At 55.1% G+C, this 20239-nt stretch overlaps 1 protein-coding gene across 1 annotated transcript; it reads left to right on the top strand.

The window, feature by feature from the left end:
* The first annotated feature begins 895 nt into the window (after window positions 1-895).
* Window positions 896-8776, top strand: ZNF683 (zinc finger protein 683). Its single transcript, XM_032594223.1, is given in 7 exon segments — window positions 896-983; window positions 1440-1845; window positions 2508-2712; window positions 4391-5094; window positions 6386-6514; window positions 7554-7849; window positions 7851-8776. Coding segments are annotated over 6 exon segments (1731 nt in total). The 5' UTR covers window positions 896-983; window positions 1440-1731; the 3' UTR covers window positions 8134-8776.
* Window positions 8777-20239: the final 11463 nt, after the last annotated feature.

Below are 20239 nucleotides of genomic sequence, written 5' to 3'. Positions count from 1 at the left end.
GTCAGGGGCTGGGCTGGCAGAGAAACACCGGTCATATGCCTCTGCTCGTGGTGGAGTGTCCAAGATGTCCCTGTGTGCTCCAGGCCACCTCGATGGAATGGCTGGGTGGAGTCTGATGAGTGGTTGGGCCTGTGTCACACGGGGCCAGACATTGTGTGATACGGATCCACCAACTGGGCAGAATTTGAGTCTCTAGAAATGTGTGCCTTTTCTTGCTCTCACAAATAATGAAACTGCTTGGCCCCAAAAACTGCTTCCTAACCAATGGAGCTTCTCTTTTGATATCTAGCCATTCCTTATATGCATTTTGCTATGCCACTGAATCACCTCTTACCCCTGTTGGGGCCTCAGCTCAGTATCGGGATGAGAGAAAGGATTTCTCAGGAAAGGCAGATCAGAGATGGGACGAGAAAGAGGAGGGTGTATTTGCTGCCTCCGGGGCCTCTGCTCCGTGAGATCAGATTCCTTCTCTTTTCTGCTCCACTCCATATCCTTCCGTGTTGCCTGCTCTGGTCTATGTCTATAACTGTCCCTGTCCCTGCACCACCATCACTGTCCTCCCTGTCATCATCACTGCCCGGTTCCATCTTGGCCAGGCCCCTGCCTCCAGAAGGACCCCAGCTTCAGCCGTTGAGCCTTGCTGTGTCCCTCTTGGCCTCACATAGCCCCACCCCACTCGCCCCAGCTCCACACACTGATATTCCAGAACCCCGGTTTGTAGTAGTCCCAAATCAGCACATTGTCCCGTAGAGTTGCCACAGGTAGGTAAAGGCTGGTGGGTGGGTCCCTCTCATCAGGTCTCACAGCCCCCCCCCCACCCCCGCCTGCCCCCTTCTTCCTACTTGTGGCAACTTCAAATGAAGCACCTTCCTGTCACACTCACTGGGGCCTCAACCACAGGCAGCAGCTGCCCGCCTGCCCACCTCCCTGCATCCCTCAGAGGGAACTTCTGCAGAACCAGGTGAAGAGGCTCACGCAGGCAGGTGAAAAGCCTCTGCTGGGCAGGGTCGGGAGGAGTGGGGGAAGGGAAAAAGGAGACCGTGCTTTGGCAGGCTGAGACACTCGAGTGAACGTGCTAGGGTCCGCGTCCGAGGAGCACTGGAGGAGGAGGGAAGTGTGGCCACTGAGGAGAAGGGGAATGAGCCTTGAGACTCTTGCTGAGCTGAGGTGGTCCCTGTGCTGTGTGGCCTTCGGTGAAAAGAAGGCAGAGAAACGGACAGCTGAGCGAGCAGAGAATCTTCCTGTCAGGCCAGTCAGGGGACCCAGGGGACTCTTGGCCTGCTTTCTCAGACTGTCCCTGGTGAGGGAGCTGAGCCTGGGTAGTCTGGGCAGCAGGACCCTAGGGCTTCCTCTGCTGCCCAGAAAAGCTGTGCCTTTGATCTCTGAGTTCACTCAGAAGTACCTTCCATGAGGATCTTCCTCTCCGTCCTCTTCCCCAGGGATGAGCATAAGGCCAGCTCAGCTCCTCACCTCTGATTGTCTCCATTCGATCTTCTTCCTGCACCTACGAAGAGAGCATCATTGGCTTCTAAATGTCAGTACTGAGTCCTTAGACATCAGCCTGTCCAACCCTCGTGTTCTGCAGATAGGGAAACTGAGGCCAGGAGGGGCAGTGACTCAAAGTCACACGGTGGTGTAGTGGAACGGCCAGCTCTAGAAGCCAGGCTCCTGTGTGGAGGTCCTTCACTGCTCACCTGTGACTGACCTGTCTTCCCATCGGGTAGTAGGGGCATGAAGGGGGAGTCTGTTCCAGAACTGGGTTGTTGCCACAAGATTCAGCCTCTGGGGAGTACAGGGAGCTCCCTGTCCTCCAGCCCGGACTTCCAGCTCTGCCAAGGCAACCAGGTAAGGAGGGATCCCAGCCCAATCTTTGAGGGCAGCCTGCTTACAAAGGGAGAGGACATTAGGATGAAGTCGGGGGGAGGGGGAAATCTGAAGGGACCAGATTCCCACTGGCCCCTGGTCCTGAGCACTCCTACCCCGCCTGGTACATCATGGAGATGTGCCCTGGGGGTGCCAGAGACCCTCTCCCATGCCCCAGGGGCCAGACCTTTCCTGTGGGGCGTGAGAAGGGGTAGCATAGCGCCTGCAAGAGGCTTGGCTGTATGACCACGACCTGGGCCTTGGCGGGAGGGAAGCTCAGGGCCATCTCGTGGGGTTTACAGTCTTTGATGAGGGTTTTCTCCAAGTTCATCTAGGCTCCATTCAAAACACAGTAGATGGTCTGAGACACAGTGGGGCCAAAGGGGTCAGGAAGGAAGGAAGGGAGAGAGGCCAGGGCTAGGTGAGGGGTTGTAGAGGATAGGAGGAGGGCAGTACTGGGGTGGGTACAAAAGTCTTTGGGGAAATCTTCAAATGAGGGATGGGGAAGCCGTTTGAGTGACAGACATGATACAGGGTGGGTCTTAGCTTCTCCTCTTTTGGAAACCAAACTGGAGCCGGGACCATCCTGGGAACACAGGTGTCCCTGTCTCCCACCCCCAAGTCCCTTGCCCCCTGTCTGCCAGGTCTCCTCAGCTCGCAGGCCACTTCCTGACACTGTGGATGCCCATGGCTCATCTTGTGCCAGCTGGCTGTGCCCCTTGCCGCTGGCGCCAGCCAAGTCTGCCTTGCTGACCTGTCCCCAGGGCCTGGACCTATACCTGTGTGCCCTACAGCCGGCATCGCTGGGCATGGCCCCACAAGGTCTCAGAAGCGACACCTTCAGCACAAGTAAGCCAGGGCAGAGGGCTGCACTGTGAAGGAGGCAGCAGGTGGGAGAGGACTCTTAGATTTCAGGACAGGAAAGGGAGGGGACCCAGTGTCACTGGTGAGGACGGAGCCTCAGGCACGCTTTACTTCCGTATTCTGGCCTGGAGTCCTGGCCTGGGGCAGGGCGGGGCTTTCAGGGTGACACCTGAGCTAGAGGAGGTGGATGGACAGTGGCTTTCTCAGGCATGAGCATGGGACCTGGAGTAGGGGTAGTCCGAGTCCTGGGACTGAGGATGGAGCCCTGCGCCTAGAATGTTTGAGCCAAAGGAGTCTTCATTATGAGATAGGAGCACTGACCGGGAGCCAGAGAGCTGAGGATAGAGTCCTGGTTCTGCCCTTCCCGGCTCTGTGACCTTGGGCACATCACCGAGGCCAGTTTCTTCTTCCATGGGAGTAGGATGTCACTATACCTATGTTCTAGATTTGCTGCACTGTAACGCACCATTTCATCACACAACTGTAACCTCCTGGAGGGCAGACTGTGCTGTCCGGTCCCTTATTTCCCCAGCACAGAGCACAGAGTGAAACGACAGGTCAGCGAAGTTGGCTGAGCGAATAAATGAGGATCCAAGCAGACATCTACTTTGTGACCTTTTTTCTTTTCAGTATTTCACCTTATATGTCTCCCACCTCCCTGGCTGTTGTGCCTCAGTCTCCCTTCCTCGCTCTTCTCTGCCTACCTCCTAAATATCCCCATGCTCCATAACTCAGTCCAAAGCCTTCTTCTCTCCCCTCCCCCACCCTTTGGTCTCACCTCTTCTCTTCTTTCCCTCCTCTCCTGTTCACTTTACGGAGGGTAGTAGTGCTATTTGACAGCTACTTCTTTCCTGCAAGAAAGGAAATGATCCGTACTTGTGCTGTTTACGACCGTACCTACTGAGCCTTTTAAACGTGGCTCGTGTGAATGAAGAACCGAATTCTTATTGTACTTATTTTAAGTAGTTGAAACGTCATCACATGAGTCAAGTGGCTACCGTTTTGGACACAGCAGATCGAGGGTCGTCCTTATGTGGTCTCCTCGGGGTCCCTGGCACCCAGATTTATGTCTTCAGCTTGGACCTCTCTTTTATAAACTCCAAACCAAACAGATAAACAAACAACCAACCAAATTCAAAACCAATTCATCCAACTACCTACTTGGCTTCTCCACTTGGATGTCTAATAAGGTTCTTTTTTGTTTTTAATGTTTATTCATTTTTGAGAGACAGAGACAGAAGGTGGGGGGGGGGGGACAGAGAGAGAGGGAGACACAGAATCCCAAGCAGGCTCCAGGCTCTGAGCTGTCAGCACAGAGCCCGACACGGAGCTCAAACGCATGAACTGAGATCATGACCCCAGCCAAAAACAGACTTAACCGACTCAGCTTAACCGACTGAGCCACCCAAGCGCCCCTCTAGTAGGCTTCCTGATCATCTTCTCTCCCTAAAATGGTTGAGCACCACAGACATACTAGGTCCTTTTGTTGGCAAGTCCAAGTGCAGACCAGGAAGGCCCAGGGAGGGGAAATGCCTGCCCAAGTCACCCAACAGGCTTGCAAGGCTATGGCGATTTCCCAGCCTGAGCAGGGCAGGTTAGATGGGGAACAGAGCATTCCCCCAGGTAGTGGGGCCCTGACCACTGTCTTCCTTTTCCCGCTCAGCGCTCCAGCCACCAGGGCTGCATGCAGGCTCCACTGATGGCGAGAAACTCACGGCCAAGCACTCTGCGAGCAGGGACCAGAGGGGAAGCCAATGGGAAAGAGCTGGAGAGGGGGCCCGCTGCCCATCCTTCTGTCCCCACAGCAGCTCTTGCCCACCCCCCTGGCAGAACAGAAGGAGCCCCATCCCCTTAGCTTTCTGCTCCTGTCTGTCCTGCCTGCTGCCCACTCCCATCTCCAAAGAGCTCCCATTCTGCCTTCACCCCTTCTGTCCTGCATATCCACTTCTCCTGCCTCCTCCTTACCTGCTTACCTATGGGGCCCTACCTTCTGTCCGATGCCCCCGCCTCTTCATGCGGCCCCCAGATCCCTCCCACCCCGTCATGGCTATGCCCAGCTTGCTGATGAGTGTCAATGAGCCTGGGCCCCCCACGGCCCAGAGGGAGACCCTGTATCCTTACCCAGGGGCCTCCCAAGCCTCTGGCCAGATCCAGCCTTTCCAGGCCTGGAATCCAGGCCCTGGAGCTGTCAGGACCTACTCCTCAGGGCAAAAGAGTGCTGGCAGGACGGCTCCAGCGAGGCGGACCCCACTGGGCTCCCGGACAGGCACCGCGGCGCTGCCTTACCCACTGAAGAAAAAGAATGGCAAAATCCTGTACGAGTGCAATGTGTGCGGCAAGAACTTCGGGCAGCTCTCCAACCTCAAGGTATCTGCGTCTTGGGCTCCGCTGCTCCCCTCGGCATCCTTTAATGACCCCGTGCTATCCTGCTTCCAGAATCAAGGGCCTTAAAGCCAGAGCAACTCCTGGGCAGCCTCTAGGCTGTGACCTGGGATGCTTCCTTTGGCCTCTCGGTGTCATGTTTGTGGAGAGGAGATGACAAAATGGCCGCCAAAAGTCCTCTCCACTCTAAGAGATAGTCTGTGAGAGCGTCCACTGCACTCAAACATGGGGAAACTGAGGGAAAGTTTTGCCCAAAGTTACTTCGATTTAATGGTGAAGTTAGGCCTTGATATTAGCCTCTCAACATCTAGTGCAAAGCCCTTTCTGGATCCCCAGTTAAGCCTCTTCTTGTTTATTTGTTTGAAGGTCTGGTGGGGCCATAAATTTTAGTGAGCCCAGGCCACCCACCTGACAACCAGCTTTTTTCACGGGGGACCCCATGAAGCAGCACAGTGCCCGTTGGGGCCATCATCCACATCGCCCAGAGGGGACCCCATGGGCACACCTCTTTGTGTCAGCAGAGATGGGGATCTACGCACATGTTGGCGGCACTGAAGTTGAGGAAAAGTTATGGTTGTTGAGGAGGGACGCTTCCGGGTCCCCAGGGCATGGGTGCTTAAACTTTAATGAGCCTCAAACCACCCGGGGAGCTAGGAAACATGCAGATTCCTAGGTCCCAGCCCCAGGGATCTTCAGTCAGCTGGCCTGGGGCAGGGCCTGAAAATCTGCATTTTTAAAAAAATTTATTTTGTGAGAGAGAGAACACAAGGGAGAGAGAGCACGAGTGGGGAAGGGGCGGAGAGAGAGCTAGAGAGAGAATCCCAAGCAGGATCCACACTGTCAGCACAGAGCCTGACACGGGGCTCGATCTCACGAACCGGGAGATCATGACCTGAGCCAAGATCAAGAGTCAGAGGCTTAACCAAATGAGCCACTCGGGCACCTCATTATTTATTTATTTATTTATTTATTTGTTAGTTAGTTAGTTAATGAGAACGTGCCTCTTTAACATGCTCCCAGATGGTGCTGATGCTGCTGGTCTGTGGACCACACTTTGAGTCGCACCGCCTTACCTAGCCTTCTGACCACTGTGATGTCCCTTCCTGCAGGGCAGCAGAAAGAGTGAGGGTATCCTGGGGAAAGGCAAGAGGGGCCTTGAGAAGCCTCAGGGCTAAATAGGGGTCCCGTGGGGATGTGGGGAGAGATTGGGACAGGATCCCAGACCCTGCCGGAGGGGTCTGGGCAGTTGGCAACATTTGTCCCACACCTGGCTCAGGTCCATCTGCGTGTGCACAGCGGGGAGCGCCCATTCCAGTGTGCCCTGTGTCAGAAGCGCTTCACTCAGCTCGCCCACCTGCAGAAGCACCAGTTGGTGCATACCGGGGAGCGGCCCCACGAGTGCCTGGTGAGACCCTACTTCCCCTCCCCTGTACTCCTGGGGGCTGGAGAGTAGTTCCAGGGCCCCGGAGGGTTGGCACCTGTAGCCTCTATTCCCCAATCCTCCTGAGCAGGTGGAGACAGGACTGGAGGCAAGGGTGGAGGTGGGGAGGGAGGTGGAGGGAGATGAAAATGACCGGAGTCAGCCTGGAAGGGCCAGAATGTGATACGGGAGCTCACTCCCTGGGCCTGGCGTGAGGAATAGAGATGAAGGCCTATGGGAGGAGAATAACAAAGTTGGGGGTGCTGGGGAGTGAATACCTATTACCTACTTCCCAGGGCTGCTGCAGAAGTAAAAGGCCCAGTGTGTGAAAGTATGCACTACGGGTAACACAAGCTTGGTGTTAGCTCCCTCTCTCTGAAACTCACCACAGCCCTTGGGAAGTCAGAACAGCAGGAATGCTTCCCCCGTTTTACAGAGGCAGTCGTGAAAGAAATACAGAGGTTCTAAGTCTGGGCCACTTGGGTTCAGATTCCAGCTCTACCTCCAGCTTGTTGTGTGATCTTTGGCTAGTGGCTCGCCTCCTCTGAGCCTCGCTCTCTCGCTGAAATATGGGAGCTATATTGGTACTTAGTCATGCTTCTCCAGGGTCCTGGGGAAGACCATGTGAGACCAACTCCTGGCATGCCGCAGCTCCCAGTAAATGTTAATTACGCCCGCTAAAGCTGTAGACCCACGCACGAGGGTCCTATGTGATTATCTCGTTCAGTCCATCATCCCTGTGAGGTTAGGTGTTTACAGTAACGTGTTACCAATAAGGAAACCAAGGCTCAGCCAGGAGAAGTCACCTATGCGAGGTCACACAGGGAGTAAGAACCAGGATACTAACCCAGGTCTGCCTGGCTCCAATGGGCCAGACGCTGTGGGTCCCAGGGAGAAATCATCAGGGGAAAGCTTCCGGGCCTGCATTACGGGGGGGGGGGGGGGGTGTCCAAGGTGGGGAGGGGAGCAGAGCTCCTGAGCCAGCCAGGTGGGCAGAGCTGACACCAGCGCCCCTTCCCACCAGATGTGCCACAAGAGCTTCAGCAGCTCCAGCAACCTCAAGACCCACCTGCGGATGCACTCAGGGGCCCGGCCCTTCGGGTGCAGTGTCTGCCCAAGTCGCTTCACCCGGCATGTTCACCTGAAGCTGCACCAGCGGCTGCACGCCCGCCGGCCCTGCGGCCTAGCTCACACCCACCTGCCCCTGGCGTCTCTTGCCTGCTTTGCCCGATGGCACCAGGAAGCTCTAGGTCTTGTGGGGGTGTCATCAGAGAGGCAGCTGGGCTGGGATTCGGAAAAGGTCAAGAGGTCCTCGGCATCTGGGGCAAGTGAGGGCAGCCAGCCTGAGCCCTGGTGCCAGGACTGTCCTGGGGAGGGGGCAGGGCAGAGCGATTAAAGGATTTTTCTCTACGGCAAGTCGAGGCCTCCTGAGCTTCAACAGTGGTGGGGGAAGCCACTGTGTACTGGTCAGACTTCGCAATCCACCAGGTCAGGGGACACAGCCACGGAGATTCTGTGATGCTCTCCCCTGGGGTGGGGCAGGCAGCCATCTCCTGCTCCCGGTCTGGGATGAGGCCCTCCAATCTCAGCTTGCCAGTGGGTAGTTCGGCCTTCCAGGACTCTGCACAGTGCAGACTATGCTGCCACGCACCGGGCACATTGCTCTTTTTCCTGAACAGATGTTCCAGCACCTGCCCAGATGCATGTCTGCTGCTTCCCACCACCTTCTTGTCTCACAGTTCGTAAGAAGCCACTGTGCCTCCTTAGCTGGTATTCCCTGCCACGGTCAGGGGGCGGGGTGAGCTCCTCCCTCTGCACCTGCTAGGAGCTGAGCCCCCTGTGGGGTGGAGGGACAAGAACACAAGGATGTCGATGTCTACTCATGACCCGGAAGCAAGATATCCCCCTGTGTGCCAGGACCAGCCACCAAAGAGGGCAAAGGGCTAAGGAGGTGCGAGCTCAGGGAAGAGGTAGAGGCTCTACAAGGAGTATAAGGAGGGAAGAACTGGCAAAGAGAGCCTGAGGAGCTAGGACCCTCCTGATGACCTTTCTCTCTGCGGTCCCAGAGGATGCCCTCAGATGTGCAAGGTCTTCTGCCCCCCACTTGGGAGTTAGCAACAGGTGGGGAAAGGGCACTGCCTGAGAAGCAAGATTATTAATCACAATAAACAGTAGCTATTATTGGGGTGCCTGGGTGACTCAGTGGCTAAGAATCCACCGACTCTTGATTTGGACTCAGGTCATGATCTCACGATTTGTGAGATCCAGTACAGAGCCTGCTCGGGATTCTCTCCCCCTCTCCCCTTGTGCCCCCCCCCCCACTCATGTGAGGGTGCGTGCTCTCTCTCTCTCTCTCTCAAAATAAATAAAGTATAAGAAAATACCAATAGCTGTTATTAAACAGTAATATGGGAATGCAAACTGGTGCAGCCACTCTGGAAAACAATATGGAGGTTCCTCAAAAAATTAAAAATAGAACTTCCTTAGGACCCAGCAATTGCACTACGAGGTATTTACCAAGGGATACAGGTGTGCTGTTTTGAAGGGGCACGTGCACCCCAATGTTTATAGCAGCACTATCGACAATAGCCAAAGTGTGGAAAGAGCCCAAATGTCCATTGGCTGATGAATGGATGAAGAAGATGTGGTTTCTATATACAATGTAGTATTACTCAGCGATGAGAAAGAATGAAATCTTGCCATTTGCAACTACGTGGATGGAACTGGAGGGTATCAGGCTAAGCGAAAGTAGTCAGAGAAAGACAAATATCATATGACTTCACTCATATGAGGACTTTAAGATACAAAACAGATGAGCATAAGGGAAGGGAAGCAAAAATAATATAGAAACAGGGAGGGGGACAAAACTTAAGAGACTCTTAAAGATGGAGAACAAACAGAGGGCAACTGGAGGGGTTGTGGGAAGGGGGATGGGCTAAATGGGTGAGGGGCATTAAGGAATCTACTCCTGAAATCATTGTTGATCTATATGCTAACTAACTTGGATATAAATCAAGAAAATAAATTAAATAAACTAAAAAAACCCCAGTAATAACTGGCCAACTTCCAGCAGGGGGCCTCCATTCGCACCCCTGTGGGTTTGAGAGCGGCTTCCCCACCAGGGACTGGGCAAGATTCACCCTGTGTTGTAGGCTCCCCAGGAGCGCAAGAGAAAACTCTTACGGGGAGCCCCTCTTGTCAGGGCAATGGCGTGGTGGGCTTTGGCCTTTCCCGCAGTAATCAACGTCCGAGTTTAAGCCCACCTCGTCACTACTTTGGCTCTGCGCCAGATGCCAACCACTCGGGCTAGGCCCCACCCACTCCGCAAGACCAAGCCCACACCGGTCTTGATCCCGCCCCTGCGTTCTAGCCCCTCCATCTCGGGGGAGGGGAGAGACCTCTCGTTCCTCCCTGCCTCTTGACCCCCGCAGAACCTAGGTCCCTCTTTCCCCGCCCACCTCGTGCAAGGCCAGCATGGGGGCTGCCAGCACCCGGTGTACCCCTGGCGCCTCCCCAGGCCTAAAGAAGTAGCGCGGACCTGACTGAGAGCATGGCCTGGGCGGGGGTGGGCGAGGCTCTGGCGGAGCGGCCCGGGTTGGGGGCGGCCCCTGCGAAGCGCACCTCGTGCCCTGCACCAAGGGTAGCATCTGGGTCAGTCCCCCGCCCGCCCCGAGTGCGGGCGGGGCCGCTGTTTGCTCCGGGGGGCGGGCCGGAGAAGGCGTTTCCCTGCAAATAAGCGGATCCGGGTGGCCCCCGTGGCTCCGGAGCGGTCTGGTGTCCCGAAGCCCGGGGCTTTGCCTTTGCCATGGCCGAGCGGCACGGGGGCCTGGGGGCACGCCTGGCCCGCCGCTTGGCAGGGCTAGGGCTCGGGAGCAAGCGCAGGGGGAAGAGGACCCCGGAGGAGGCCAGAGCTCGGGATAGGTGAGGGGGATGGAGGAGGGCCTCAGGGGCTCCCCTTGGCCCTAGGGATGTGTGTGTGCGTGTGTGTGTGTGTGTGTGCGCGCGCGCGCGTGAGTGAGCGCGTAGTGGATGTTCAAATAAGCATGTATGAGTGTCTCGGAGCATAAAAATATACGTGTCAGTGTACTAAGATTTTGGATACGTGAATGTGAAAACGATCTTTATAAAAGTATCTGTGCTCTTTTAAAACTTTAAAACAACTTTTGCAATTCCGTAAACGCGATAGGCGGCCTGCAGACAGTGATTTCCTCTCCTGACACAGTTTAAAGGCAAATGCGGTAGCTCCCCCCGCCCCTGTGGACTTTGATTCTCACATCACAGGCCAGTTTACCTCTGGTCTTCGTTCCCTTTGTCATGAGCAGGACAGGTACCTGAATTGCCTCCAACTGCATTGCATTTGCCCTTATGTGCCACAGAAAGGATTTCCCCTGTCGTCCCAGACTGTAATAACAATAAACTTTATTTGCCTTTCATGCCCTACCTGGATTATCTCGTTTAATCCTCACAGCAGCTCTTACGAGGCAGGTATTTCATGTGATTCAGATATAGAAATGGAGGTTCAGAGAGGTGAAGTCACCTGCCCAGTCACACAGCTGGGAAGTGGCCGAGCCTGGTTACAGGCTGAAGCGGCCTGACTCCAGAGCCTATATCCTGAAAGCCCTGGATGTGCTAGAGAGATTTCAGGACTGCAAAGCCAGGGGGCCAGAGCCTCATCCTAACCCTAGGTGCCACTGGGCTTGTCACCTTGAACAAATTGCTTCCTCTCTGAGCCAGCCCATTCACTGGTGGCTAATGTCTAAGTGAAAGGAAAAAGGCTCTGGACGGCAAAGCTGAATGGCTGGGAGGGAGGACAGTGAAGAAGATCCCAGCAGCTCACAGTGGAATCTGAAAAGAGCTAGGAATGTGCTCTCAGGCACGGGGTATTGTGTATCTACGGAGTTATCCAGCAATTTGTTCTGATCTTATCATGACAGAGCTGTCTTTGGCCCCTCTGGGAGGGGTGGGAGCGTGATGGGGGCGGAGTGAGAGGAGGGGTTGTACTGTTCTTCCACACCAAAGAGAGAGGGGAGGGGAGGGCCTAGCCACCCTGAAAGCCTGGATGCCCGGGGGGGGGGGGGGGGGAGTACCCACACCCTGACACTGCCCTGCCCGCCCCCACTTGGAGGACACACCCTCTCCCATTACCCTGTATGGCAGGAACCTGCCCTATAGGCCCAGGTGGCACTGCCCCTCCCTTTCCCCACTTGAGAGGAGGCAGGGTTGGCATGCAGGTGAGTCAGGGGTTGGGAGGACAGGGGAGGGACTGCACATGCTCGTGGGCCAGCGTGATGATACATCCCATGCATGCACTTGGAGTTGGTTCTCACCAGACGTGGGAATAGGACTCCAGCACTAAGGCACAGTCCTCTGATCCCTGCTGATTGCCTGGAGTTGGGCGCAAGGTGCATGGAGGAGGCAGTCAAGGCACTTCCCCACCTTGCCCCCATTAGTGCTGTGATGTCTAACCAGCTTTTGGAGTGGGACGGTCCTAGTGTCTTAACTCCAAGGGTCACTAGCTGTGTGACTCCAGGCAAGTCACTTCACCTTTCTGGACTTCAGTTTCCTTACTGAAAAACAATGGGCATAATATCCACCTTCTAGGATTATTGTGAGGCTCGAAGAAGATCATATGAGCACCATACCTAAGGCTAAGCCCGGCATGGCATGGGGAGGGCCTCTACAAATGGCAAGCTTTTGAATTATTGAGGTGCTGTCCTGCTTCTATATTCTGACCCTGCTACAGACCTAGTCCTCATTTTTGTCTCAAGCTTATCCTTGTCTCTTTCTCTCTCTTTGGGAGTACACAGCTGGGGGAGGGAGCAGAGAGGAGGCTGCTGCATAGACCTTGCCCCACTCGCAAGGTTTCAGGAGCTCAGCCTGCCTGTGTGCCCTGAGAGAAGTGGGGAAGGACCCCAAGGTCCAGTCTAGGGGTGGGAGAGGAGGAAGCTACTTCACTCCCTTCCCTTTGCTTCCTTCCTAGGCCCTGGGGTGGCCAGAGCTGCCCTGACCTGGCCCAGGGCCTGGGCAGCACCAACAATGTCAGCCTCAAGGTAAGAAAGAATCCGAAGGGGTGGGAGAGGAGGAGGGCCAGAAGCTTAGGGAGGAGCTGGGCAGGCCCTGAGAACCTGGAGTTCTCTCATCCTCCCTCTGCCACTGATTCACTGTGTCACCCTGAGTAGATGTCCCCCCTCCCCCACCTCTGAACTTCAGTTTCCCTATCTGCAAAATGGGGACAATAATGCAGCTCAGAGGTGTTGTGAGAAAGAAAGTAAACATGTAAAACATCCAGCATGAGGCACTAGCTGTTCTGGAAGCATAAGCTTCGTAATGCTCAGGCCCTCTGGGGAGGCACTGAGGGCCAGTGCCTATTGCCAGGACTCCCTTCTCCACCCTCCCTCCTCTAGCTTGACCTTGTCTCATCTTTGGCCCCCCGCCTTCCTGGCATGGCTCCCCAGGGGGTAAAGCTGGGCCAGTGGTTTAACCTTCTGGCCACAGTATCCCCATCTTCAGTGGGGACCCGAGCCATGGCTTGAACAGTGACGGGGTGTCCTCCCTTTAGAGAAGCAAATAGCCTTCTCTGGAAGTGGCTCAAGCAGCCGTGTGTCTGTGGTCCTGAATGCCATTAGTAATAACTAGCATTTAATTGAGTACTCATTATGTGCCGGTTACCCTGCACGGCTTATCTCCTACAGTCTTCACAGCACTCCCAGGAAGCAGGTACTGTTATTATCACACCCATTTTACACACGGGGACACTGAGAGTGTGCCAGGAAGTACCAGAGCTGGGATCTAAGCCCGGGTTGCCTCGCTGCAGGCCCCTACATTAACCACTGTACCCTCTTGAGGTATTTAGCCCCTGAGGAAAGAGAGACTGAATCTGTTTCATAGATGAGTAAATTGAGGTATTTGGGATCAAGGGCCGCTGCTAGGAGGAATTTTGACCCCAGACGTGGCTCCTCTGTTGCCAAGGACACAAGCCTGTCCCTGAAAATTGGTGGTTTGGGGAGCAGTGTCCATATGGATCTGGGATCCCTGGCCCTGTCTTCTCATTCCCACGGCCCAGCTGGGCCCCAGAGGAAGACAGCAGATGGAGGTTACGTTTGCCCCACTTTCGGGGGAACCCCCTTCCCTGGCTCCCCCACGGCCCAGGTGCACCTCTGCGCCCAGTGTGTTTGGAAATCTCAGGCTGTGAGGGTACTGGGGAGGGGGCTGCGAGCTGTCTGGAAGCCCGAAGCAGGCAGAGGCCACAAGCACTTGTAGCACGCATGCCCATGCAGCCCCTAATCCCCAGAGCAGCTGGTGCCACAGGGCCAGAGGCCTGTGGATGCCTGGGAAGGCAGCAGTCGGCCTGAGAGTTGGGCCCTCACTGAGTGACTTTAGTCAAGTCAGTGTCCTCTCTGGGCCTCACTTTCCTCATATGTAGAATGGGAGGGGGTGAGTTAAATGCCGTGGGCCTTCCCAGAGCTCTGCCCTTTTGTCTAGTTCTCACGGGCCTTACGGCAGCTCTGCTCAGCTTCTCCTGTGCCAAGGAGGGCAGTCAGGGGTGTTCAGAGGCGCTTGGGGGGACAGGGGAAAGTGCTGTCGCCGGACCCCTGTCTCTGCTTTCCCCCAGGCCCAATCCCAGAGCTGCTCAGAATGGGACCTTCGGGCAGGGAGCTGTGGTTCCTGGCTTTGGAAGAGACGACACAGCTCAGGGGGATCCACTCAACCCCTGGGGCGCCTACAGAGGCCAGCTGTGGGCAGTGCTTCTGACCTGGCCAACTGTGCCTCCGTGGGACCGGAGAGCCTGGCACTGGCAGCAGAGACTGCTCGAGACTTGGCCCTCGTGCCCGCTGCTGCTCCTGGGTGTTTGGAACAAGGAACCTCAGGCTGCGCTTGCCTGCAACCCCCCTACACTGCTCCAGACGTTCCTCTGAGGCCTGAGCCACACGGCCGCCTGGAAGACCTGTTGCCCCGCCCAGCATCCTTCCCCACGGCCCAGGGGGCAAAGGGCGAGCCTGTGCCAGCAGGGCCGGCGCTGCCAGATCCAGCCCAGACCCTGCCCCGGAGTCCCTCTGCCAGGAGGACCCGCTACCACATCACTATCACCCTACAGGGCCATGGGCAGGCACCTGGGGAGGAGCACGAGGAGCCTAAACCGGCCCAACCAGCTCTCCACCCCTGCGGCCCTGAGGAATCCAGGGGCTGGCGGGAGCCTCCCCAGGGGCCCCGCCCCATCACGGGGTGCCTGACAGACCTGCCCCAGGAACCCCGGCCGAGAGCCCCACCGCATCGGGAGATCACAGCCCAGCGGCAGGAGCTCCGGGCCCACTGGACACCTAGATCCCCACACAGACGGTGAGTAGAGGTCAGTCCCCGCATGGGGCGACAACAGGAGGGGAAACCGGCCTGGCTGCCCCGCTCTCGGGTCTCTGGTCTCTGGGCTTTTCCAATTCAAGGCTCATTCATTCAGCTCCCTGAGCATGAGCTGACTGTACCATCTCCTCCCGACCCCAGCTCTGCCCTCCTCTCCCTCCCCTCATCCACAGGCTGCCTCCAGGAACGACTGCCGCTCTCCTCCTCTGTCCACCTGAGGAGGGGGATAGCCTGTCATAGAAGGGATGGGGGAGGGTCACCTTCTCAGCAACACCCACCACTCACTCCCTGGTGCTGTTCAGGAGACCTCAGACCCAGCCTGCGAATGGGCACCCAGCCTAAGCGCTGGGTGTCCGGGGGCAAGCTGCTTAACCTCTCTGGGTCTTGACTTGTTGAGTAGATTTGGTAGCTGGAGGTGAGGAAGGAGGAGGTGGACACAGGACATGCTTTGAACTCCAGGAGTTGGTCTGTCCAAATAGTAGGGATGCTTGTTACTAACGCCTCGGTCGCAGCATAATTACCCTACCTGGCTCTGGGGTGGCTACCATAGGAACAGCGCAAGGCTCCCAAACCTTGGTTTTTATTTGTATTGAAATGACTCTCCTAAATCTGCCTGGTAGGCCCAGAGCTAGAAGGGTGGGTCCCCTCAAACTCACTGAGGAGGGGGTGACATCTCTAGGGCCGCCAGGCCTCAAACCGGGCTCTGAAAAGTTCCTAGTGATGATGGTGGTGGCTATTATTTGTGGCTTGTTTTCTAAGCATAATTCGTTTCAGTCCTCAAATAGCCCCATGAAGTAGGACTAAAGTTGCTCACCGCCCCCATTACAATAGGGACACTAAGGCTCAGAGAGGTTACATCACTTGCCCAAAGTCAACTAGAAAGCAAAGGGGTCAGATATTTGAACCTGGATGCCTGTGCTCTAACCACTGCTTTATCCTGCCTCTCCCGGAGGCTTCGCTGGTCCTGTGCAGACAGCAGAGGGTCGAATGCGGTTGCCGTAGAGGGTTTATAGGGACCTCGCGGAGGTGGATTTGGCAGCAGCAGGAATGCCCAGGCCCCTGGGCAGGAGTTGGGGTACCTCGTCCTGTGGCAAGGAAGAGGGAGAGGTGGACCCGGGCTTGCTCAGGGACCTGCTCCAGTGCCCCAGCTGGGAGAGAAGGGCTGCAGAGAGAGGGAAGGTAGGCAGCGGAGGCAGGCCTCGGAGAGGAGAAGGAAGAAGCAGTAGGTTCAGCTGAGGGGACCTGGGCTCTATCTGCCACTCCCTGGCTATTTGGGGACTCGGTAGCTAATGACAGACTCTGACCAGAGGCTAAGGCTCAGGTGCAGAAGCAGGAAGCAGGCCTCCAGGGATAGCCTCCTTCTAGGTCCCCTTTCTGGGGAGGCATATCTGGGCCAGGATTGACAGATATTGGGGCAGGGGGGAGGCGCGACACAGTTGGGGCTGTAAGTGGGAATGTGTAAGATATGTGTGCATCCATGTGTGTGTCCGTGTTCAAGTGCAGGCAAATTTCACGAGGAGGAGGAGGGGGACGGCTGTGAGTGGCCTGTGTGTCTTGTGAACAGGCACGTGTGTCATTGTGTCTGTGTGTTTCCGTGCGTGTGTGACCTGCATGTCCGCTGTGTCTCTGAGTGTCTGTAACTCTGACTCTGTGTCTGACCGTGTGGGTCCGTGTAAGCGCCCCGGTCTGTCTTTGTGCCTGTGTGACTCGGTGGGTCCGTGCTAGTGACTGTGTGTCAGTGTGTGCCTGTGTGACGCAGCGTGTGTTTGTGGGCCTGTGGGCCTGTGGACTGGTTTGGCCTAGTTTGGGGGTGACTCACAGGTAAGTGGGGAGAATCCAGGACTTGTTGGGTTAGACGAGGCTCTTTCCCACACTCCCCCCACCCCCTCCTCAGCCTCTCCCTTTTCCTGCCCCACACACCTCGCTTGGAGGTCACAGTCACCCTGCCAACAGGTCCATGTTGGTCTGGGCCCCTGAAAAAGAGATGGCTTTGGGAATGAGGACTTCTGCTAGCCTAGAAAGGGCATCCTGGGTCATCGGGGAGTGTCTTCAGAGCAAGGATGAAAGGGGGCAGCTATGGGCAGGCAGATTTCCAGCAGAGTTTGAAGAACACTTTAGCAGTCATGACTGTCCAGGGATGGGACAGGTCAACTGTCAAATGGTGACCTCTGTATCCTAGAAATGTGCAGGCAGAAGGCGATGAGCACATGTTTATGGAATGAGTGACTGGCAGGGGTGTTGCTCACGGGCTGGGCTGGCTTGAGAAAGGCGTGGAATCCTACTTGCTGGCAGGTCATTTACAGTATTTGATCTGATGACCAGTGGCTTCCTTTGAAGCTCTTCTTCAGTTGCTTTGCCAAAACCAATGGGGCCTTCCAAATGTAGTTCCTGTTTTTAAATCGAATTCTTTGTTCCCTGGACTCCTAGGATACCACTTCTGGGTACAACAAAGCAGGGCCTAGCACATCACCTAAAACTGTTAGCATTGGATGAATGAATGAATGAATGAATCAATCAATCAATCGATCAATGACTTAAAACCCAGGCTCTGCCACTTACTATCAGTGCCCTCGGGGGTAGGGAATCTCACTGAAATCGTACTTACTATTTTTTCAGAAATTAAGAGGAGACTCAGTGGGGGGCTCAGCGAAAAGGTGAGCTCCTTGTCAGGAGTCCCAGCAAGCAGACAGGGTTCTGATGGAAGAAAAGGGACCCCTTAGTGAGGACAGGAGGAGGCCAGGGCCTCAGCCAAGGGCTGTGATCTAGGGCCTCAGGCGTCTGGTTGTGTCCTGCTCTCAGGAATTCTGGTCTGAGGAAAGGATTGGGGATTCATGTCAGCCCCCTACCTTTCCCATTCACAAGGCTGTTCCAGGGCCACTCATAGCTTCCATGGTTCTGGAGTCAAGCAGGCTTCCCTGGGCCTCAACCCCTTTCATCTCTGCTCCTCATAAAACCTGAGTCACTGTGAGGGCCACAGAGCAGGATCAAAGTTCTGGGTTCTACCAGGCTCTCAGGAGGGAAGAAGATAGAAATGGGGGAGGGAAGTTGGGGGCATAGGTGCATTTCTGGCCTTAGCTTCTCTTATAATGGCCCCCAGGGGCTGCCTCATGGATAGGAGGAGTGGCCTTAAAGACAGGCTGGCCCTGAGGCTAAGGATGAAAGGCCTGACCTCTTGGGTCCTTGAGATCTGACAATAAGACTGTCTTGGTCAGTGCAGCTTGGAAGTTGGGGTGGGGGCCGGGTGGTCCCTCAAGGACTACTGTGGTTCCCTTTAAAAGTAAATCTCCAGGGGCGCCTGGGTGGCTCAGTCGGTTGAGCGTTGAGCGTCGAACTTCTTCAGCTCAGGTCATGATCTCGTGGTCTGTGAATTTGAGCCCACGGGCTCTGTGCTGACAGCTCAAGGCCTGGAGCCTGCTTCGGATTCTGTGTTTCCCTCTCTCTCTGCCCCTTTCCCATTCATGCTATCTCTCTGTCTCTCTCTCAAAAATGAATAAATGTTTAAAAAATTTAATAAAACAACAAAAAAAGTAAACCTCCAAACCAGGGTCTCCGTTCACCAGATAATTACATTAAGGAGTTTGGTTTGGTGGCTAAGCATATAGAGTTGGGATTCAGTCTTGCCTCTGCCGCTGTGTGATTCTGGGCAAGTTTCTTTTCTTTTCTTTTCTTTTTTCTTTTTGAGAAAGACAGAGAGAGTGCAAGCAGGGGAGGGGCAGAGAGAGAGGGAGAATCTCAAGCCGGTTCTGCGCTGACAGTGCAGAGTCTGGGTGAGTTTCTTAACCTCCCTGAGCCTTTTTTTGTCCTCTTCTGCAAAATGGGAATGTTTGTTTATAAGTTATTCTTTGAGGCATCAAATGCATGAGATTCTTTTGAAGATTCAGTAGGACAATGAACATAAAGCAGCTAGCAAGCCTGGCCCAGAGTAAGCCCTCAACACATGGCTGTTATTATTACTATCACTATTCTTTTTAATGTTTATTTATTTTTGAGAGAGAGAGAGAGAGAGAGAGAGAGAGAGGGAGAGAGACAGAGCAGGAGAGGAGATGGGAGGAGATAGCAGAGAGAGAGGGAGACAGAATCCGAAGCAGGCTCCAGGCTCTGAGCTGTCACCACAGAGCCCGACACGGGGCTCGAACCCACGAACCGTGAGATCATGACCTGAGCCGAAGTCGGATGCTTAACCACCTGAGCCACCCAGGTGCCCCTATTATTACTATTCCTATTAAACCAGAGAGATTCACCTGCGAGTTTCTAGAGAACAGAGGTCTTCTTCTTAGGCAGTTGGTATTATGACCCCCTATCCAGTAAAGGAGGTAATGGAGACCCAGAGAGATCGAGGGAGTGTCAAAAAAACAAAGTAAGACCCAGGCCCCGGCTCTCAAGATCGGAATTTGATATGTGTCTACTGAAGAGGCTCACAGGAATAGCGGGATATGCTCAGAGCCTTGGCCTAGGGGACAGGAGGAAGCTGTCTGGACACGGACTCAGACGTGATTTCTTTTAAAAAAAAATTTTTTTTTAACGTTTATTTATTTTTGAGACAGAGTTAGACAGAGCATGAACGGGGGAGGGTCAGAGAGAGGGAGACACAGAATCTGAAACAGGCTCCAGGCTCTGAGCTGTCAGCACAGAGCCTGACGCGGGGCTCGAACTCACGGACCGCGAGATCATGACCTGAGCCGAAGTCGGCCGCTCAACCGACTGAGCCATCCAGACGCCCCTCAGACGTGATTTCTAACTGCAGCCTGGCGACTCAGCATCTCCGTCACCCTGGGCCCGCCGCTCCTCTTCTCTGACCCTCAGTTTCTTCATCTGCACAAATAATCCCAGAGGAGAAAATTGAGGGAAAATACATTCAAATCCAAAGTGCTGTGTCCTGCTGGGCTTCGTTCAGGCCCACAGATGCACTCAGATGTGCACTTAGGCTCGGACAGCCATCACCAACATGCTCTTGCCGGTACACGCGTGTGCACGCCTGCTAACATTTGGTCACGGTTCTCCGAGGCGACTGTGGGAAATCTACGCGCCAGTGGTTTCCTTTTTATTTTTTAATGTTTACTTATTTTTGAGAGAGAAAGAGAGAGCTGGGGAGGGGCAGAGAGAGAGGAAGACAGAGGATCCGAAGCAGGCTCCGCGCTGTCAGTGCAGAGCCCGATGCAGGGCTCGAACGCACGAGCCACGAGATCGTGACCTGAGCTGAAGTCAGACGCTTAGCTGACTGAGCCACCCAGGTGCCCCAGTGGTTTCATTTTTAAGTGACTTTTCATTCTTTTTCTCTTACTGGAGCCGGACAATAACTATGAAACATGTCCTTACCGTTCCAGTTTTGTGGCTGGGGACCCTGAAGCTCGAAGG

This window comes from Lynx canadensis, chromosome C1 (genome assembly GCF_007474595.2).
Source record: "Lynx canadensis isolate LIC74 chromosome C1, mLynCan4.pri.v2, whole genome shotgun sequence".
Classification (NCBI taxonomy): Eukaryota; Metazoa; Chordata; class Mammalia; order Carnivora; family Felidae; genus Lynx; species Lynx canadensis.
Note: the sequence above shows the minus strand (reverse complement) of the source record. Positions and strands in the feature narration are given on the sequence as shown.